The 18,353-nt window shown below is 39.7% G+C and overlaps 1 protein-coding gene across 1 annotated transcript in view; it reads left to right on the top strand.

The window, feature by feature from the left end:
• Positions 1 to 18,353, top strand: part of FAM13C (family with sequence similarity 13, member C) — a 52,684-nt gene that overhangs the window by 11,404 nt on the left and 22,927 nt on the right. Inside the window, exons 4-6 of the mRNA XM_010018865.1 lie at positions 444 to 565; positions 8,781 to 8,844; positions 16,818 to 16,905. Of these exons, the coding sequence (XP_010017167.1) occupies positions 444 to 565; positions 8,781 to 8,844; positions 16,818 to 16,905 (274 nt within the window). The remainder of the gene's footprint in view (positions 1 to 443; positions 566 to 8,780; positions 8,845 to 16,817; positions 16,906 to 18,353) is intronic.

Below are 18,353 nucleotides of genomic sequence, written 5' to 3' on the forward strand. Positions count from 1 at the left end.
TTCAACCTTACAAATCTTATTTAAGTGAATTGCATTTGCTTTTGTCAGCCAAAATTTTTCTGACGATGCCCAGGTAATAAAATATTACTGACATGTGAGTAAATAATTTCAAATTAAATGTGAGTGTATACATAAGCAAAATAATATTGAATTCTGTGTATAGCACCTCTTGCCTTGGAGGCTGACATCTCTTATCTAACTAATAACAGAAAAAGGGTTACAGTCTGCTTTGGTTTCAAAAAATGTTTTACAGTGAAAGAAGATACTACTTTGTTCAGAACCTTTTCTAGTCTGTGTTTTCCAGTTGTTTCTAGATAATTACAAAAAAAAAAATAACAGAGAAACACAATCAGCATCTGGTCTCATGGAGTTCTTAAAGCAAAATATTCATCTAAGCCTGATGAGTACTGACAGGGCATTCAACATTTTTTTTCTTTGTGCAGGAGCTGGAAAGTGCATTGCCAGGCCTCCCAGAGTGGCAGGGAAAGGCTGGATCCTCAGCTTATGACTATGCACAGAATGTAGCTTTAAGATGCCAGGAAGCAGTTGTGAGATTTCAACCAAGGTAAGCCTTGGCATAAGACAGCACATTTAATTTCTGATTATCTGTAGGAAAGACTAATCTAATTAGTTTGCTGCCTTTTGTATAAAATATTCAGACTCCTGGCTCTCATTGGCAGTTGTAATCCATATTTATATGACTAGGACTGTTTGGAGAAAGTGAAGGGATGAAGATAAGAATGCAAATTTCATCATTCTTTAAACCCCTTGCATTTTAAGCAGGAAGAACATCCTCAGTTCAGAAACTTCAATTCCCCTGTGCTAAGTTTCAAAAATATCTTGGCACTTCTTTCCTTTTCCCCCCAGTGCTGACTTGCTTTTCAGAGCTGTATTCTCACTGAGAAATGGGAACCAGCACACGTGATTTTAGCAGAGGTATGCATTTATGTATAGTTTAGACTCTAGCTGCTATGGCAGCTGTGCTTGTCCCAATTGAAGGGTGCAGGTAAGGCAGTAGCTGAATCTTGATGGCAGGTAACTCAGCTGATGATGAAGTGACTCAGCTCTAGTGATTACTGGAAGTCATGGTTACTTCTCTAATCCCTCATGGCTGTGCAAAAGGCTAAAAATGTTTCAACTCAACCAACTGACTCAATCTACCAGTGAAGGTGTGTCCTAAAGATATAATTTAGTGCTTACTGGCAGGCTTGGACAGTGTAAATGAGATTGTGCTCTTCACAGCCATCAGTTTTTGGGGGGCTACTTTACCCATTTCCCATGTTCAGGTGATGGTTTGATCCTGCTTTGCTGTGCATATAGAGTTTCAGGCAGGTGAGCCAGGTCTCTGCTTTTTGTTCTCTGTCTTGAACATGACAGCCTTGGTGCTGTGTGGCAGGGGCTCTGGCTCACTTTGGGCACCCTGGAGCAGCAGCTATACATCCCAGGGATGCTCAGTGGCTAAGGGCACAACTAGTTGACATGCAGAACTAATTGCCTCCAAGGCCTGTTTCAACTCAGGACTAGGTTAGTAGTGACAGTTGCCATCCCGTGGCAGTTTAATGCTTTATGTGAAATGAACTGGTTGCCTTCACTACAGCTTTTAGTAGGCAATGTTGTAAATGATATTCATTTGTGCTCCCAGAGGAATTTTTAGCAGAATGGCCAAGCATTTAATTAGCTTTCACAAATAACTGCTTTCCACCCTACAATGCTTGTATGTGCAGTTGAAACACTGCATCTCTGAGCGTTTCTAGTTAGCCCCAGCCGAGGAAACCTGCCTTGTCTTTTTCTGGCATTCTTTATGCCAGGAAAAAATCACATGGATTTCTCGTAGAAAGAGGCGTAGTTAGTTTGGTATCAGAGAGTTAGACCTTCCTAGTGGCTTTGCTGATAGGAGGTCTGTGTATGGGTAGACAATGAAATAATTGTTTAATTAATTGGTTAATTTTGATTGATGAAAGGAACATGATTCAATAAATATGGACTTTAAAGATAAGAAGTAGAGTATGCCTGAATAAAACAAACCACAGCAAAGATTCCCTGTCCATTTCAACAGTTTGGCCTTTTTAGATTGCCTGGTATTAAACCATTGTTCATTATGCCATTCATTCCTGTTTAACACCAGGGTAGCTCCTTAGGAAGCCTGCTGTCCACACGTGCTAAATCTGTTAAGTAATGGTACCTGGAGTTACCATGCTAAGAGCTGTGAAGGCATAATGATCAAATCTCAACTCTGCCCATGTCTTAATTTGTTTATATTACAACAAAACAGGGGAGATTTTACTCTTAAATAAGAAACTTGGAGGAAAAAAGCATTGGTGCTGTGTTGCATGGTCCTTGGCCTTACACACACTCTGTTTACTTTAGCTGCCTTAACCATCCTTGGAAAAAACATTCCCACCACCCAGCTGGGGCAGAGAACTTTGAATCACATATGTTGAAGTTACTACTTTCAGGTTGAGGGTCACTGTGTCTGGTGGTTCCTTTTAAGGATCGCCAGCAGCTTGTCCCAACCGTCTGCCATCAATCAGCTTTGATAGGGCCAGAGCAATTACATGCCCATATCTCAGCTCATGTATATCTCTGGCTGCTACATCAAGAGAACAGAACTGGCTCATAGAACAGGCTGTGATACATAGCTGTCAGAGTATGACATACTGACTTGTTTCCTGCCTTCCCTGCTCTAGGACATGGCAAAGGTTAAGTATTTAGCCTTGGCAGCAGATAACAATCATAGATTTTGACAGAACACATCTGCTAGCCTCACAAAACTTGAGTTTTCCCATCTTCCACCCTGGTTTTGCTAGGTTACTGCTAAAATTAGCAGTGCTTTGGAACACTACATCAGCACAGGATCCCTAAGTCATAGACCAAAAGCTGTCTGATCTTTTGGAGATGGCCACACTGCTGCAAGGGTGCCACTTGATACAGTCACAGATGTATGTGTGGAGGGTAGGAGAAGAAGGGTTTATTTGTCTCATATTAAGAAGCAAGGTCAATTGTTTCTAGTGTGGCTTGTTGTTACTTCTGCTCTAATTTAGTTTCTGCAGGCTTCTGTAGTTCTGTCATTAGTCTTACTGGAGTTGCAGGTTCTAAATGCCTCTGAACCCTACAGAGTTTTTAAAAAAGTCTGTTCTAGTGAGTGTGGAGCAGCTAAAACCAGGATGGTTTTAATATGTCTAAATATGGATCAAAAACTGCTGAGATATGAAAACTTTTCAGTTATAGTCCCTGTTAAGCAAAGCAGTCTAAATTCAGGGTAACCTAACAAGGGATATTCATAACTATGTGACAGAATATATGACAGAATATTCATAAATATGTGACAGAAAAAAACAGGTACTATAAGAGAAAATCTACAGAAATACAACTTATAAATATATGAGTTGATTGTGGGTTTTTTGGGGGGTGTGTGTGTTTACTTTCATTACATGACAACCACTGAAACAGTGAAAGAAAAGTTTTAGTAGGATTTAAGGGAAATGGAAAAATAGACTTGGCAAAAAGATTACAGTCTGAAGAATGAGGGAATACTGTCTTTTTTTTGTCTAAACTGTACATGACTTGTGAATCAAGAATTTTAATTTCAAGAGATATGTTATCATGCATGATTTATGAACATCAGCATCAATTTAGAATATGAAATGCCATCTGCAGGAAGGAAACCTTTACATTTTATTACAAGAACATGAATTTCTAATACTATTGCAAGTGATTACACTGAATACTGCTCTACACATTGTGTGTAGCTGGGTCTGGATATGACTGTAATATAATCTGCGCTTTTGGGAGGTAAAAGTTATATGCAGGCCCCAGGAACAAATAAAAAGAATTGCCTTTTTTTAACAGAGAATAGGAAAGCCAGTGTGGAACAATACAGATGATTACAAAAAGCTGCTTTTACCGACTGCCTTCTCAAAGGCAATCAGCAAAGCTGATGTGGATTGCAGAGCTGTGTATGCAGTTACCTGAACAGAGGATGGTGTTTTCTTCAGATGCCTGCAGAGAGGGGGCTGAAACATGGGACTCCTGGGCAGTGGGAATGTCAGTGTTTCCAAGAAGGTTGCATTCCAAGTCAGTGTGGGAATTACACTTTGGAATTTTGTGCCAAAGAAAAAGTCCCAGAAAGTTCCCCTACTTCCCCATTCCCCAAAAATGGGAGTGGAGTGGTTTCATTTAGTAGGAATCAGCTGGTCCCTTGGTTGGTGCCTAATGTCTGCAGAGGCTGAAGGGTGGCAGTTATTGTCAGACCTATGACTGTTCTTCAGGAAAACTGGAAATGCTGGGAGCCTTGGGCTGCCCTGGATCTTGGGCTCAGCCAGAATCTCTCACGGTTTCTGTACTCCCCTGTGGGAGACCAAGCTCTAGTGAGGCTTTCAGTATTTAAGCTTTCAAGGCAAGTAGCTTTTGAGAGTGAGGTTCAGGTGGGGACTCCTGTAGTTTCCATGCTTTCTGCTGAGCAGCTATAACTCAGGGATGTGTGGGAGGGAGCAGGGAAGCTGCAGAACCCCATGAGATGCCCTCATGCCATATGGTGGACCTGCGCAGTGAGGCAGAGCTTGCAAGGCTGTGTTCCTGCACAGGCAGCCAGGTGAGCAGAGGGAAAACTTGGCTGGATTCCCTCTTGAGTCCTGCCTCAGACCTGGCAAAAGTTCATCACAACCAGCATGTGTCTGCGAATAGCTCTCTGTCAGCAAACCAGGATTTGCTGATGAAACACTGATTTGCTGGGAAATGACTGACCAGTTCCTAAGAACAGTTTCTTCAGGAATCTTGATATTAAAATATTAGTTCCAATGATAATTCTTGTATCAAGGCATGGAAAATCCCTGAGCAAGCTCTTGGGTTGCAATACACTTAAGGGAAAAAAAAATAAAAAATGCAGAGAGGCAAAAAAAAAAAAAAGGCATCTGACTGTAGCCCAAGTAAGGACTGAGCCTGGTGAGTGCTAGAGGAGCTCATAACATGAAAAACAAGCGTGGATGTCCAGCTTCCCACAGCCAGCCTTTATGTAAGTACTGTTTGATGAGACACGCACTGGTATTCTGGCTCTCTGCTTATTCCAGCATTCAGGGACTGGCCAAGGAGTAGCTTAGGATGTACCCAAACAGTCTTGGGCCCTTAATGGTACTATTTCTTTCATCGCAAAGTACACTTTATGTTCATCCAAAGGCCTGTTGCAGTTCTGTATTGCTTTGTAAGGAGTCATAGGCCTGCTTTTGAAGCATTCACCTGCAGCCTTGTATTAACGTGATGACTATGAGTTTCATAACACTTTTTGCTATTTGTGGAGGTCTCAGAAAAGAGTTTTTTGTTTTCCTGGCACTGAGGTGTGTTGGTTGCTGGTTCTGTCCTTCTGTGAACTCATGTAATGTAAACTCTAGATAGGCTGGATCAGTCCTCTGATGCAGTACTGAGACTACCCTTTCTGAGCTGTTAACCTGGTGGGTCACCCTCATGGTGGGATTACTAGACTGGAAACAGGGAAGGAATATTGGGTCAGGATAGCCTGAAAATGAATCTGGAAAAAAGGGGTTCATCCCACAGCATAATGTGTGGTTTGCTTGCCAGAATTTATCTTGGCACCAGTAACGCATTAACTGGGCCAAGACACGGAGCAGGTGTGGCATTGTGGTCCGTAAACACGTAAGTCTCCTGAGGACAGGGTTAGTGTAATCCAGGGCTGGATTGGATTGAGGCTTGCAAATTACAGAATGTAATGGTCCTTTATGGATTTAGTTTGGGAAATAAGAAGGGAATTTTCTTAGGTTATGTTTAAACATTCCTTTAAATTCTTTAACTTATGTGATTTTATTTGAATTTTATACAAGTTTAGAAGGGATATGCATAATTCAATAATTTACATGTTCTGGTCGTTTTTTTAGACAGTACACTGTTCATGCAAATTGATCTTCCCCTTGCTGTCTGGTAGGAGCTCTGTTATGATAATTAGCATTTGGATTTTTTTTATGATGTTCACAAGCTTCAAATGTACATGTTACTGGGCTGCATCTTTCTCATCTGTGCCATTTAGACAGGGAAATTCTGCCAAAACCAGAGTCTATAGGGAGGGTGGGAGATCAGGCCTTTCATATCTTATAAAGCATATGGTATAGCATATATTTGAGTAGTAGCCATGGAAAGCATTCCATTTTCATTATTTTACATTATGAAAATTATACAAAATAAGGATTGCCTGCAGTTATTCAAAATTTCAGCTAAGGCTTAAAATACTTCTAATGTACTCAGCACAGATGGAAAATTAGGGCTTGTTCCTGCTGCTTTTGAAGTTAATGGATATTTTGTGATTGACTTTTAATGAGTAGGATCCAACCATATTAAATTGCAAGCCCCTTGTTGCCTGGTGACAATCAGATAACCTGCATTTGCCTAGCAGAGCAGTTAATCTTGGTGAAAACAAAAAAGCAGACCCCAAAACTTTCTATATAGAGTAAGGTCAGTTAAGCATACTGTTATGTAAATGGTCTTCACCCAAAAATGGTTATTCACCTTAATGATTTGAATATCTCCAGGATCAAAAAAAAAAATCAAACCAAAAAGCATATCACTCCAGTATTTTTAGTTAAAAGAAGCAGCAAAATGCAAGACTTCTGCTAAAAGACTTATTCTAAAAAATCAGATAAGGACATCAGCCTGGATGAGAGAGAGGTGGTACTTCAGGGGTGCTATAAACTTTTTAATCTCAAGACTGCATGAGTGATACAGCTGTGAATTATGTAGAACATAGTATAGCACATGTAAGAACTGCTGCTAGCGTTTAGTTTTATGTTTTCTTTTTTTAAGGAGAGTTCATATTTGCTGTGTGTTACGACCCTGAAAGGAGTCTTCCAAATGAATACCAGAAGTGTACAAATCTGGCATGAGTCCTTTTCTTCTTTTCCTTTATGTCTAGCTCTAGTTCAGTGCAATAAATCATTCTAATTTTTTTTTCTTCACTACTGAATTAATCCGCCAGCTGTTTGTAGCATTGCTGGTCCTTTCTTTCATGTTATTAAACTAAACCATGAATATTTCATTTCTTCCTATTAAATTAGTCCTTTTGCTCTCACCATGATTTTTCTTAGTTTTCTTTAACTCTCTTCTGCAGCCTCATACTGTCCCTAAAAGCTAGAAGTTTGTTGTTTGGCATTAACATTTTTGCTTCTATAATTCCTTTTTTTTTCTGTTCTCTTCATATTATGGAAACATTTGCTATTCATTTTCAGGTGAAAAGGCAGAAAGCATATATATGTGGAGAGCTACACAGAGATATAATAGGTGCTTGTGCAACAGTCATTCAGGGCACCTTGCTGCTAAAGTATCTCCAGAAATCACTCACTTCTGATCATGTACCTGTGCATCTTGAGGGAGGTAAAGCTGGCTGGTCTGTGAGACCTCCCCTTCTGGTGCTAGACGTCAAAGTCAAAAATGACTCATTTTTGTTCCTATGTGAATTGCACACCTTGTATCCTGTTTGGAGGCAAGCGTTTACCCTGCTGTAGGTATCTAGTATGTCTATTTTGGTAAAGAAAGTGGCATATCCATCATTTCAGTCTTTAAATGCCTCATAAATGTGAAGAACTGCAACAAAGGCCTGTGCATCTGTCTGCACTGTTTTTGAGGTCTCTAGACTTTTAAAACTATTCAGTTTTGTTTAGAAGACTCTGAGCACAATAGGCTGAAAAATATTAATAAATTTGTCCAAAAGAATCTGGATTTTGTTTTAGTTTTGATCATGTGAATCTCTCAGTGGCCAGCAAACACTGATACCTTTTCATCAATGAGAAATCTCATTCTCTGAGACACCAAGAGTTTTCTTTCTTCATTGGTGTTGCAAATCAACTTGTGATATACCCATGTCAGGCTTTCAAGATGACTGTGGAAATCCTCTGTTTGCTTTGCAGAAGGACAGTGCTGTGGTATGAGTCTATTCAGGTCTCTCACCTAATCAATGGGAATGATTTTTTTAGGCTTTAATTTCATTCCTTGGTAGAGTGAATTTGTAACTAACTAATCCTGAAGCTGATAGGTGTGTAGAGTCTTAGGTCATGACCGCATCTGCCTGGATGGGGCACAGCTGTCTCTTTAGCTGTAGTCTGAGGGAAAAGATTTTCCCCTTGCCGGTCCAGGACCTTCCTTTCCTTTTATCATGTGGAGAAGCAGTGATACACTTAGGGAAAACCAAAGGTACGAACATATCTGACACATGCTAGAAAATCTTTCTTACTCAAAGGATTTCCAGCTCCACATCAGAGTCCTTTGGGTCTTTGTGAAATTTGCAAAACAGAACTTAAGCAGAAAGTTGAAGATTGGGAGCCTGAAATACCATCAATTTTAAATATGGAAAGATATATTCTCTATGGCTCTGATACAGGAAAACTCTTGTTCCTAACTTAAAGCATGTGGGACAAATTGTGCTTAGATCAAAACATATGCTAGAGCTTTCTCTTGGCTTTAGTTCCATTAACTCACAAAGATATTGGGAGCTGATCATACTTCTGTAGAACTTCTTCTCTGTAGCAGAGTGAGCCAAATTTTAATGTCATAGTTTCCAGGACCTTATTCACAGTTTAAATACATTATTTAGGATTCCAGTAAAGCCACCGTTGTTTTGAATGAGGTATAAAATACAGACATAACTTTGATAGAAATGTTATTTTTTAAATAAAACAACTTTATCCCATAACTTGTAATTTATGTACAGACATGATGAAAGGTTTTAAATATTTGCAGCACAGATAAACAATCTATTGAGTGAAAATTCTTGTTTTGTTTTGTAGAATAGATCAGAACACATACATTTCACCAAAAGAAGCAACTGAGCAATTTAACAGCTTAAATGAGGTAAGTTTAATCAAAAGTTGAAATATGATGTTACAGCTTTTGAATTAGATGTTTGTTTTTTTGTTAATTGTAAGGTTTTGGAGTAATGTAATTGCTTGAGAATTTAAGGTTAGGTTTTTACTAAATCATCCTAGTCATGTTTTTGGAGAAAAGCTTAAAAATATGATACAAGACTTCTACAATAGTTTAAACGCCAGAAGTAAGAGATTTAAAATATATATATATATATATTTTAAGCCATCTTTCTTTTTGTTCTCTGAAAAGAATTAAACATTAAATATTGACTGAGTGAAATGCCATCTTTCAAGAACATTTGATTTTTTTCCTCGTATTACAGCTTAAAAATGTTCAGCTATCAATTATGTTTTGTTTCTACATCCTACATAAATAATCTATGAACAGTACAATGTAGTCTAAAACGTACTTTGGTTGTAAGGTGGGAGGAGAGGAGAGTTGGAGCGAAGAGAGAAAGTAAGGAAAGTCAAATAACACCTGTGACACTTGAAACTTTTCAGAGGGATTATGCCAGGATGATAGTGAGAGGATAGAGCACAAAGTGATTTGTGTGATGATGTCAAACAATAGATGAGCCCTGGCTAGATTCTCACAGTCAGCAACATGCTGGAGGCCAAATCCAAGCTTTGCAGTTATTCAAAGTGAGAAACCTTATAAAGCATCTTCCATGAACAAGGGTATCTGCATGCTAGCATAGAGTATGTTTACACATGGAAAGGCAATGAACAATACTGGACTTAAACACAGAGCAGATAATATTTCTATGTGTAGACCAAGACAACACACCATCAGAAGCAGTAGAAAAAAAGAGTTGGGGGGAAGGGAATCCCATTCCTTTCAAACCATGGAAAAGACAGCTCAGCTTTGTTTCCATAATCAGCCAGAGAACATGTATGTCTATTAATAGATGCCTGCCTTTCATTAGGAGAAAACCACAATTTGTCCTTTTAAAGGAATTCAGACTTAATCTTCTCCTTACAGTGAATTATTTCCTGTGCATTTGCGACATTGTTGTGCAGCTCACTGCTGAAAATTGCGATGTTAACTAGTAAGGCACATCCCATGACCAATACAAGGGAGTATGCTCAGCCTCTGTCTAGCCAGTTAAGGCTCTGGGAGAAATCATTAAGTTATTGTTTCTTTTGAGAAGCCCCAGTGCAAATAATCACCAAAGCTTCCAACTAAAACTTCTATTTGAAATTCTTGCAAAGGATTCCTTAAAGGTTGAGATAAAATATTACAATAAATAACATCAGTGTAAGATATTAAAACAGATAATTAGACATTAAAACAAGTTGCCAATAATTTATGAGGAATGAGCAAGGGTTACCTTCTGGTGCTTTCTTCTGCAAAATTTTAGATTTTATGGTGTCTCAGGTCTACTGCAAACAGAAGTGGACACGGGTCATAAGAAAATAAATTCTCTTCTTGGATTAGAGAAATTGGTGTCTCTCTTTGGTGCTCTCCCATGGCATTATACAGACCCAGGGTATATCTTGTTCTATCTTACTGTTGCTTGTTTGTTCCCCATAAAGGAAGTTCTGAATTGAAAATGTCATATGCCTCAAGACACAAATATTGCCATAACAGATACTGCAGAGATTTGTTTATGTCCACATAAAATATGCCTATCTTATTTTAACCTGAACTCTCAGATTAAAAAGCAAGGAGATGCTTTTATACATCACTGTTCTAATGTGACATATAAAAACATTAATTTCCTTAGAGTGAAGGTATTGAACAGGTTGATATTTGCTCAGTTCTTTTCTATATGAGTCATTTCAAAGGCTATTAAATGCTGAAGGGTTGGATTACTCTCCTTCTCTGCCTCAGCTGATTTAATAAATCCAGTAAATCCATCAATAAACTAGGTAGAATAGCTGCCTTCCTTTCCTGGAGGGGCAGGAGCAGGCCCAGGGGCAGGGTGCAAGCATCTTTAATATTCAGTAACATTGTGTGGGGCAGGGTGTTCTCATTTTAGGCAGAAAGCACTAAATCTGGGTTTTGCTTCTCTCTTCTGCCCATCAGCATTCAGACTGAGACAGAGCGTGGTCCATGGGTGGGCAGACTGGCCTGGATTCAGCAGTAGCAGTCATTTTTCTCCTTCTTAGTAGCTGGTGCAGTGCTGTGTTTTTGACTGTCAGTCTGGGAACAATGCTGATAACACCGATGGTTTTAGTTGTTGCTCAGTAATGTTTACTCTGACCAAGGACTTTCTCAGTCTCATGCTCTGCCAGGGAGGAGGGGAAGCCAGGAGGAAGCAGAGGCAGGACACCTGACCCAAACTGGCCAAAGGGGGATTCCATACCACAGCACGTCATGCCCAGTATAGAAACTGGGGGGAGTTACCCGGAAGGCCCAGATCGCTGCTCGGGTCGGGCTGGGTATCGGTCGGCGAGTGGTGAGCGGTTGTGTCCTCTCCCCTTGTTATTCCTCTTATCATTATTACTGGTAGCAGTAGTGGTTTGTATTATACCTTAGTTACTGGAGTGCTGTTACCTCAACCCGTGGGAGTTACATTCCTCCAATTCTCCTCCCCATCCCTCTGGGAGCAGGGGGAGGAAGAAGGGTAATAATGAGCAAGTGGCTGCATGGTTACAAGTTACCGGCTGGGTATAAACCACGACACAGACATATTTTCTTTCCCTCTTCCCTCAGTTCTTAAATTTACCAGTCCTTAGGGTGTCCACAAGGATGAAACAAAGGATGCTGATAATAGTAATGTTTTATCAGGGAAAAGAAATTATTTCTAATAGCAGTGTCTCTCTTTTAGCCATTGTTAGCTGTCTGCGCTCTCTGTGGATACGCAGGGAGCACTAGTTGATTAGCAGGTTTGCCAGTACAATACAGGAAAGTGGGGGGCTGCGAGGCTTCATTTGGCATGCAGTCTCCCATCAGGCTGTGGCCCCTTGGACATGCTGACCAACATGTCACATGGCACTGATCCTGTGGGCCCCATGTGGGGATCACCAGCTGGAGAGGCACTTACCAGGAAAAGTTGATGCTATTTCAGGGGGATCCCACTGATTGCCAAAGCATTTTGGTGATAAGTTGGGAGAATTTGCTCATTCAGTGTCCCATTCTCCAGAAGTAATTAACAGTGTGTGTGTAGTAGTTGTGTGGTATTCATCTTGAGATCTAAGAGGTTGTCTATCATCTCAGTAATTCCTCATCCTGAGGCCTCAATGCTTGATTTTCAATAACCATTAGATGGAAGGAGAGACAGCCAGTGGCTTACTTGTTTGTAAAGCTGGTTTATTAACTATAGGCTGAACTTCCTATTCAAATGGTAATCCTTTTGTACTGTGTGTTCTCCCAACAGGTGAGAATATGATACTTTACATGTATGTTTTCTTAAAGCACTAGCAAAATTTACAAATAGAAGTGCCACACTTCTCTCATTCTGTTTTCCTCAGACTTTCTGTAAATGTCTTTATTCTTCCATTATCTTTGATCTGAAATAATGCAGGAAGTTTTTTCTTCTGGTGGAATTGGCACAGCTCAAGTTCTCTGGATTGTCAATTATTTTAAGAGGACAGAAGACAAGAAACCTTTCTCCAAGATGATTATAATTGCTTCCTTTTCAAACTTGCAAAATATTATTCTTAAGAGGCAACAATATGGTTATTTTTCCAAAGAAACTTAAGAATCCATTTAAAATATTATAATATCCTTTCATTTGCATTAGCATGGATTGGGAATTACTGTGTCAGAAACACTAGTGTTGGGCATCAGAGTAAAGCTGGAATGAACATAGGTTCTGAAATATTTGAACTTAGATCATTAGCTGATTTAATATACCATATCTTACATTACTTCAGTGATATTGGTTTTCCATAGAAGAGCTTACTAAAATTTATGATGGCACTCACCATGACCTAGCATTTCACTCTCTATGTATTTTTGCTGGTTTTGTTTGCTTCTAACATGTTTTGTGACTTCTTTTAAATGACCAAGAGCAGAGACGGATCAGTTGGGCCCAGGGACAGGTCTGGACCATGGGAGAGTTTTAAGTAGCATGTGCACAGGCTGGTTCATCTCCAGATCCCATGTATTGCTGAGTGTGTGCAGGGCAGAAGAGTACACATCCCCGCCACTGTGGTAGGATGCCTGCAGTCACGCCAGAGCTGTACAGGTGCTGGAAAGTATTGGAGAATTAGGGGGAAGTTGGAAGTGGTCAGTAAGTTTTCAAATTAACCTGGAAGGTTTCAGAAGATGAAGACATCTCTCTTCTTGCTCTTCTGTTGCTGACAGTTGGTAGCATGTTAGCCAGCCCCCTGTGAGCCCAAGGACAGAGGACCTGCTGCCAGTTGCTGATATAAGGCCCTGTCCTCTCACAGAGCACCTTCTTGCTGTGATTGGGCTGCAGCTGCAGAACTACTGCTGCCACAGAGCAAGAGGTCTGAGGCTGGCAGGATCCAGCCCAGCTGCTCTGGCATTGTTAGTACTGCAAGCAGCCCTGAGAGGGGCAGGACAGGCCATGTGGCAGGGCAGGCAGCAGCGTCGTCCCTAGCATTTACTAGGATGCTCTTGTTGCTGATGAGCTGGTGAACCTGGGCAGCTTTGTGTTCGGCCTGTGCTAAAGCTATGTCTCCTTACATGTGTTGCCATAAATGTATGGTGGCTTTTCATTTACAGAGCGCTGGGGCAGTACCATAGTACTCATCTGTGTTTTAGGAGTAAGATGAGGTTAATGGCATACTCCAGGTTCATCATCTCCCTGGTAACATCAAAGTGATCACAGCTACTTACTCTTTTTCTCCCTACATCAAATCCCTGGCAAGGGCACATTCATGAAATTCTGTAAGGTTTTTCAATTGTAGTTGTTGTTATTATTATATGATTTTTTTTTTTTTAGTATTTGGCAGTGACTGGAAATTTGCCATCCACCCACCTTCCACAGATGGGTGAAAAATATCATTTGGAGCAATTGAATATAAACCAGCTGGTGAATTACAGCCTAAGCATTGCCAAAATACAATGTTTAACAATGTCGTCTGTGTGAATGCTTTTATACTGAATTTTCCATAAATATTAATGTATCATAAGAAACAGTGATGCAAAGTGAATGTATTTTCTTGATATGGGATTTTTTTTGTCAAATGTTGGAAATAACAGTCTGTGATGGTTAGGTATTTTTGTCAGTTATTAGCCTATATTCTCCTTATTGATATGTTCTGGTATGTTCACCTATGTTCTCCTTACTTGCCATCAGCAGTTCTCCTGAAAAGGTCTGGTCTGGGATCAGAGTCCTCAACGATGTGTAACTCGTATAATTATCTTTTCCTAGATGATATTAATAACTATTAAACACTGCCCATCTGTTGTAATAATTCCACAGTCACTTAGTTAGGGCCTAGCTCGGATGACAGGTAGTGGAAAATGAGGCCTGTCATATTGTGAAATCCCTCCCCAAAACAGTGCCATGGATATGATTCAAGTCAGCATTCTTCCCTTGACAAGGAAAATTCACTGCTACTTGAAAACTGTTGAAGGTGAGATGGTTTCCATCATTCTGTCTCTAATTGAGGAAAGCCCTGTAGAGGATTAAAGAAGACTTTGAAAGTAGATCATAAAAGATAGTCAGATTGATCATAAGAAGTCTACTAAATACGTCAAAAGCAGGAATCCAGGTAGGGATGGATCACTGTGACTGCTAGCTGACACAAAAAATGGGCACTAAGGTGAGATGGCTGTAAACAAAGCTGAGTGAATTCATTACATTGGTCTTCACTGATAAAGCCCATGATGGGGACATTTGCATACCTGGCATATCCTTTCTAGTAGGCAGGTGAAAGGACACAGATCAATTTGAAATAATATATGTAAAATACTGGACCAAACAGTCTCAGTAAGTGACCAGGAAAGATGCCAGTCATTCAAGGGATCCTGGAGAAACCGTGGTGTGAAGATGAGGCACTGCTGGCCAAGATGGGTAAATTATCCTTACAAATGGCATCAGGGCCAGAGGATGGTAGGTTGTTAATGCAACTTGTACCTGTCAATAGTAAAGGTATCTTCTGCCTCATAGCATAGAAACCAGCTCTACATCGTGCCATATTTTAGAACAATAGTATTATATTTAGGCATTACAAATCAGTTGTTGATCTTGCAATCACTTCTTTCTGGTATTATAGGAGGAGATGTCAAAATATATCTTGACAACAGATGAGAGGAACTCAGTCCTAAAATGCATAACACAAGCCATTTCTTTGCTCACCTGGCTCTACTATCAAGCTGCTTCTGATAGGAATGGTCAGAGCTCCTATTTGCTCCTATCTGTAGGAGAAGGAAGTTTTTCTGGATTTCCCTTTTGGCCTAAGCTGAGGCCAAGTTCCAAGTGTTTGTAACCTGGTCTGTTTTGTGGAACAGGATATGGATTTTGAAGCACTCCTGACAGCACATAGAAGCTCACAGGATCTAGTTACGGTGATCTTGCACTTTTTTAAAACCTTCCCTATTTTGAGATATCTTCTAGAAAGAGCTACTTTCTGCTCCTTTTTCACCACCTGAAGTCTATAAAAAGAATGAAAGGATGAAGGCTGAAAGTCTTCCCTGCTGTTCTCAGCCAAATAAATTTCCTTTTTTTATTTTTTAACCTAAAAACACTGGCATATCTGGGTTTATAAAAGGGCTGTATTATGCAAAGACATTAAAATGCTCACTACGTAGGTGAGATATTGTTACACAAAGGAAATGATTCCAATACATTCGTTATTTCATTAAATGAATCAGTAAATTGGTTTCAGGTCTTTGACAGAGTGGGGAAACAAGCTTTTGAGGAATTTTTTTCTGTTGCAACTCATGGGTTTTTTGGGTGGTGTTGTTTTCTTTGGGGGGTTGGGTTTTTTGTGGTGATTTTTTTTTTTTTTGGTTGGTTGTTGTATGTTTTCTTTGTTCTCCCTCCTTTCCCCCCAGAAAATGCTCTACAAATATGTACCATTTGAGTGACTTAACATTTCATGTATATTCGGCGTTTGCCAGCTGTGTGATTATTAATACAGCCTTGTGTGATTTTGTTTATGTGGCAAGATGTGTTTCCCTTGAAAGAGGGGAACTAAATGAATGCATGAGGTATCGGTAGTGACTCATTTTGCCCAGTCAGATGGTGATAAGGGCTTTCACAGCATTTACATCACAGCAAGATGCTTGTGTCAGATTGTACAGATGAATATTGCATGCAGCATTAAAGACTGAAATGAGAAATGGACCAAGCATGACACAGTAGCTGATGATATATTGTAATGTTATAGATAACGAGCATTGTCTTCATTGATTTGTCTGCAGCAAGTGACAATGATCTGTTAATTTTACCTTTGCAATTGATAGGAAATGATCTGGTTGCCCTGTAGCAGCAGCTGCTGCCTACACAAAAGCTACATCTACATAAAGAAGTATCTCTAAAAAAGCCAATTAAAAATACCTCTTCCAAGAACCCCATGAGGGAGTGTGTTCTCAGTAACTCTTTGTTCACTGCTGTGTACGGCGCTCACTGGCTGGAAGAGGGAGACTTGTTTTTTTATGAATGGTAAATGGGGAGGGACAGAATGTCATCAGATCGTGATGTCAGTCCAATGAATAAAATACTTGCTTAATATATTGCTTTGAGACCAAGAAAAGGGACACCATCGCAGTTTGGCTTCCGAGAATAAATCGCCTTTTGCTGACGAAGTCATCTTTCCCACGTGTCATGAATAATCCATGTAAATTGGGACTTAAATAACCAGAAGTCGAGAAACTCACAGAATAGTGCACGTTTGTTCTCTTGCACATCCTCTCAGAGCTGTTAGCGGAACACCCCTTTGCAGGAGCTGCTAATGGGCTCAGTGAGTTGAGGAGCTATCGCTGTGTTCTGTTGTTCTCTATCTAGCCCAATGTTCTGCTTTTGTCTGCAGAATTCTTTGTTGAAGCTACAAGCCCTAGAAACCGATCTGTGCTCTGCATTTCTGCCAACCCAGGAAGAAACATCTCAGCTGCCGGCATCCAAGGATCCAGCCCCTTCATCAGCCCAAACCAGTGTGCAAGCTGATGGAGCCAGCTGTGGAGGTAAGCGATCTTGTCATGATGTGTTCTCATTTGCAATTATAAAAAAGCCTTGTGACTTGCAGTTTAATATCAGATTTGCAGTCCTCTGGGAAGCAGTGCAGAGCTAATGCTAAGCACAATTTAATGATACAAATGCTGTGTAATGTAAAAAGGGGCGATAACTCTTAAAAGAGGTATAGCATTCTATTTTTCTGAGAAGAAGTCTTGCTTTTCAGACAGGTTTTAAGAATCCTCATTCTTTTATTTTCAGTTTTAATTTTTTTTTGTTCAAGTAATTTTCCGCTGTTCCTATGTCTGTATTGTGTGAGATCACCTGCCATATCATGTAATTCTATTTTTGTTATTCTTTTTGTCAGAGCAATATCACTTCATTTCTCCTATTGTTGATTTTAACTTAATGCATCAGCAGAGAGATAGCGAAGGTGAGTTTTACAGCATATGGATTTTAATCATTCACAAACCTGTATTATTACCCATCTGGGCAATCTGTGGTGTGTTATCACTCTCTCTTTCCTCAATATGGAAATAAATAGCCTTAAGGCTTTGTGTTATTTTTGTCAAATCATAGCTTGTAGTCACAGGGCTGGCGAAGTCGTGATGCTCAGTAGAAGAGGAATCACTGATTGTGAAAAATAGGTCAAAGGCAATATGACTAACACATCTCACAGACAAGTGACATGAATACACAAATACTTAAGTCATTTACCATGTATGGTTCAAATTAAGGCAGATAGGTCAGTAATCCCTTTGCAATTGATGTTATATGTCAGAATAAAGACAGGGTGTAGAAGAACTTATTTAGAAGCTGTTTGCTCAGAATTTTCAGCAAGAAATGAGTTATTTACCAAAAAAAAAAAATAAAAAAATTCACAAATAATAGTGTTCTACTTAAGAAATTTTAGAGTATGCGGTTTGCATTGCACAATTAAGTATAATAGTAAATGTAAAAGATACTAAATATCCTGGGAGTTAGGTAAAAAAACCCCAGACTTTAATACCCTATAGAACTTGCACTGGTGATAGTCCATTGGCATGGATCTGAGGCAGAGACAGGTCTCGTATGTATGCTGCACAGGCAGAGACATTTTGCAGCCCCTAGAAAATCTGCACTGACTCTTTTCCCTTATGTCAGGGTGAGTTTTTCCTCCTCTTCCAGGAGTTTACTGAACTATTTTGTTCTGGTAATTTCACAATTCATTGTTAAGATGGTTCAGAATTGTTCCCTTTTCTTATTTATGCTGGTTTGACTGGATTTTCTTTTAATTCATCATGGTAGTGACTTGATACCCTCTCTAGCTCCTGTTTGCCTATCTACAGCTACACAGGCAAATACTGGATGATGCAGCATTTCTCTCACACAGTTCAGAGCCTGCTCTGTCACTCAAGCAGTCTGAACTTGTGCTTTAGTTAAAGCTTACCTATTTAATGCATTTCAATGTACTCTCATT

This window comes from Nestor notabilis, unplaced genomic scaffold, assembly GCF_000696875.1.
Source record: "Nestor notabilis isolate BGI_N333 unplaced genomic scaffold, ASM69687v1 scaffold367, whole genome shotgun sequence".
Taxonomy (NCBI): domain Eukaryota; kingdom Metazoa; phylum Chordata; class Aves; order Psittaciformes; family Psittacidae; genus Nestor; species Nestor notabilis.